The sequence below is a fragment of the Centruroides vittatus genome, unplaced genomic scaffold (genome assembly GCF_030686945.1).
Source record: "Centruroides vittatus isolate TY-2023 unplaced genomic scaffold, ASM3068694v2 contig_2971, whole genome shotgun sequence".
NCBI classification, from domain to species: Eukaryota; Metazoa; Arthropoda; class Arachnida; order Scorpiones; family Buthidae; genus Centruroides; species Centruroides vittatus.
Window position 1 is genome coordinate 21,304 of NW_027121892.1, and position 4,303 is coordinate 25,606.

General features: G+C 32.3%; 1 protein-coding gene across 1 annotated transcript; it reads right to left on the reverse strand.

Annotated features, from left to right (window-relative positions):
* Nucleotides 1-287: 287 nt before the first annotated feature.
* On the reverse strand, nucleotides 288-3,543 carry LOC136972556 (zinc finger protein 862-like). Its single transcript, XM_067267137.1, has 2 exons — nucleotides 3,536-3,543; nucleotides 288-2,667 (listed from the first exon to the last, which is right to left on the reverse strand). Exons 1-2 carry the CDS (start codon nucleotides 3,541-3,543, stop codon nucleotides 288-290), a joined length of 2,388 nt encoding a protein of 795 aa, XP_067123238.1.
* Between the last annotated feature and the right edge of the window lie 760 nt (nucleotides 3,544-4,303).

A 4,303-nucleotide genomic window follows, 5' to 3' on the forward strand; every position in this document is an offset into this window, starting at 1 on the left:
TGTACTATTTCTATGGTTGGTTGCTTTTGATATTAATATACCATCATACTAAGTTTTTGTGCTTATTTCAAATTCATATTCATAAATACTTTAAGTGAATATATATATATATATAGGTTATATATAGGCACGTAAACAAAGTATTCATGAAAAAATATATATATGTATACTTTCAATCTGCCACATAGGCACTTCATTAAATTAAATAAAAGAATAGTAAGACAAAACTTTCTTTAATAAAATTAGCAAAATCAATTCTACAAGTATAAAAAATTGCAAATCTTATCTTACAAGTTGAACAGATGTATTATGTCGTCTACATCTTCATTCTCTTCTGTTTCGGTATCGTGGATAGCTATTGGGTGAGTTTCTTTAAGTTCTGGGATCCAATCGTAACATTTTCGGTTTTGGGTTTTTAATAACTCTTTTGATAGCAGAAAAGCATTACAAGTGTCAACCTGAAGTCTATTGCGAATCTTTGTCTTAATTAAATTAAGTTGTGAGAAGACTCTTTCCACACAAGCACTAGAGTGGGGAAGACTCAACAAACTTGTTGAAAGCTTTCCAAGTATTGGAAACATCACGTCGCCATTGTCATCTTTAATTTTATTTACTTCATACCAGAAAGTTTCTAGGTTTTCAACTGCACAACTGGTTAACTTATCACGAATTTCAGGCAGCAGTTGCCATTCTGTGTTCAGCTCTTCATACTCATGTTCAGGCACAATATTAGGAAAATGTGTTACCAGGTTTACAACTGACCTAACATTTCCAGACAAAGCAATTTTTGGCTCCAACTTTGTTATTTCCTGCAAGATCAAATCATCAAAAGGAAATTTCTTTTTAATTTCTGCACTTAAAACAATATAGAAAGACTGAATGCTTGAGAGAAATAGCTTCATGTCTTTTTCAGGGAATTTATTCTTTGCAATCTGAACTTCGCACATTGCACCAAGATATATTGTTTCTATTCGTTGAAAATGTCGTGAATTTTGAGTGTCTATCTTGTTCAGCGGTATTGAATCCACATAATCTTTTTTCAGATAGTTGTGCAAAATTGTTTTAAACAGAGAAGATATGTTTGGCAGAAGTGATGTAATACGTGGCCTCTCGCTTTGAAAATTAAGGTTCATTTTGTTGATGAGTTCCAAAATGTAAGATAAAAAATGTAAATACAACTTATTAAAGGGATTCTGTAAATCTTTCAGTAACAACTGTGCTGTATGTATGTTATCTTCCACAGCAGCTGCTGTAAAATAAAGAGTGAGTGCATTCCATTGTTCTAAGGTTCTATTGACTACTGCCTGCCAGGATAGCCATCTTGTCTGAGATAAACGTAACAATCGATGTGGTTGGCCATCTACAAATTTTTGAAATTCACTAAGTTCATTGATCCTCTTGGAGCTATGAGCAAAGTAAGCATATATATTTCTAACCAAGTCTTCAATTGTCCGTGGAAGTTTGTTGCAAGCCTGCGACACACATAAGCTAAAAGAATGGCATACACATCCAAGAACAAAAATATTCGGATTGTCCTTTTTAATTAACGCTTTCACACCACCAGATTCACCCATCATCACAGAGGCATTATCCGCACCAAATCCAATCATATTTTGTGCAGGAATATTTAAATTTATCAAAAGTTCCATCATTGAATGATAGATAGCTTCAGCAGTTGCTTGCTGAACTTGCAACAGTCCCATAAAGCGATCCCTTGCTTTTCCAGAAGAGTTATCAAAATACCTAGCAATCACTGCCAAGCATTTGGTGGAGGAGATATCAGTCGTTTCATCAATAATTAAGGAAAATTTCACATTTTGTAACACTGAAGTCATTTCTTCGCAGCTTTTCGCAGATAATTTTTCTTTAATGAGTTCTGTTGTTTTCGTTCGGGCTACTTTTAGGTCTTTGGCAATATTTGAATCATGGCATACGGACTGGATAAGTTTAGGAAGGTGATCCATAATCTTTATTGGAAGATTATGCTCTACACAAAACATAGCTAATTTCAGCTCAGCTTCTAATTTTTCTTGTTGGTTTGATTTTCTTTGAAAAGCTTCTAGTAGGCCTCGTGATTTTACTGTTTCAAGGCTCTTCATTGCTTGTTTGTGTTTTGTATTGGTGGCATGTCGTCGAAGGTGACAAACATTTCCAGATATGGTTTTTTGGCATACTGCACAAAATGCTTTATTTGGGTATACTGTAGATCGTCTTAGCCAAGTCTTAAATTCTCCCATTTGTAGCCACTTGTCACAAAAATTTTGAGGATAATTTTTTCCTTTCTTCTCAGATTTATCATCCTTTTTCACAACACCACCATTCGATCCTGCTTCGTTTTCACTACCAGATTCAATACAAGATGAGTCTAATTCAGCTTCTTCAACTTCCGATTCAGAAGAATACAAATTAGTCATTTCCTGAGTTAACGATTTAGATAATGTTGATTTCTCAATGTGCCTGCGTTTCTTAACTGGAGAACTAGTACTTTTAGAAGCTGAAGTTATATCCCTCATATTTGTGGAAATGGCGGAAACAGCAGTTGCAGAAACATTGTTCGAAGAAAGCACTGCAGGATTAACGGGAATTTGAGTAGGCTTAACGGTTATTGGATGTAAGTTCTTCTGTGCTGCACCAATGTAGCCTATTTTTTGGTTGCGCTTGATGTATCTAAATTAGAAATTAGACAAAACATTGCACTATATTGTAATAATGTTTAGTCGGAAATTATTTAATGTACGTGAAAACATAAATAAAAAGCAAATCGATATATTTGCTCACAAATATTTTTAAAAAAAATTTAAAAAGCATTAATATGAGTGCTTTTTTAACAGTTTTTTAATGATCGAAATTCTTTAAATCTTCGTGAGATCGAAATCAAATGCTCTGTTATTGAAATACAAATATAATCAAGGTGTGACTTGAAAAGGCTAATATTTAAATATAAAATAAAATATTTCATAAAATTTTTTAATGAAAATATGTTGTATGGTTTTTTTAACACAAGCATTAAAGCTAATTTTTTAAAAATACAATAGTGATGGATAAAAAAATTATAAACTAAATATGCGTGGACAGATTCAAATTAACAAAAGTTAATTCGGTTAAATTTCAGATATGTATACTGTCATGGCCGCACAGTGGGGACCTACGTTCAAACCTAACCTAACCTATTCTAATAAATTAACAAATTATTACTAATTTATTAGAATAGGTTAGGTTAGGTTAGAACGTGGGTCCTCGGGCCCGAGAAAATTAAAAATTTGCATTTCTAATCGCAAATACTATCGAGATTCCGGAAGGGCAGCCATAACAGTATACGTATCTGAAATTTAACCGTTATTTCTTCTACCAAAATTACTAAAACTGAAGTTCATAATTTAAGAATTAAATTATAATGGTAGAAAATAATATAAAAGTATTTATATTATTTATACTCGTACAATTTCAAAACTATTTTCTATAATAATTCGACTCTGACTTAACGGCTATTTTGATATTATTGACGACAAAAGTTTAAAATCGTTGATTTCCTTACCTGTCCATTATTTTTGTTTGACGGATTTGAATTGTTTGGATCACGTGACACTATCTATGTTGTTGACGTCACCGACATAAGCCATGTGTATGTTGTGATTGGATAATTCAAATTAACAAGTAGTGACACTAGTGAGACTTTATTGAACTAATTTTTTCGGATTCTTTCGTTAATTAAGGCATGAAATATTATTTTGTACCATAAATGGTACTAAAATATTATAATGTACTCAAAATGTACTAAAAATCTAAGTGTACTTTCAATGCTCTCGAAAACGCAAAATGTACCAGAAAAGTACAAATGTACTAGGAACGGCAACACTGGGTATGAAATATGAACGGAACTGACTTAACGTTAAACCGGTTTAACTACCAACAACCGGCTCAACTTAAATCGCTTCAATCTTTCCACGAGGTCCGCCACAAGTTCAAAAATAATGGCGGAAGCAGATGTACAGGTACAAATGTTCGAACAAACGATACTCTTCTCTGTTAGCATGCATATGCTGTTTCGGTACAAGAAGTTTAAATAATAATATAAATTTCTTGTTTACGAAAAAAAATATATATAAATTTCTGTCAAAAAATCCATTCTTATCACAGTTCTATCGCTAAAGTGATATAAACATTGAGAGAATCGTGCTGCCAACGACAACGACATCACTGATAATAAATGTTAATAATTCCTAACTAACGTCTTATGCTCTTTAAATAAGTTATTTATAATTTAAATTACTAAATATAAATTAATTTATGATGATTTACGAAA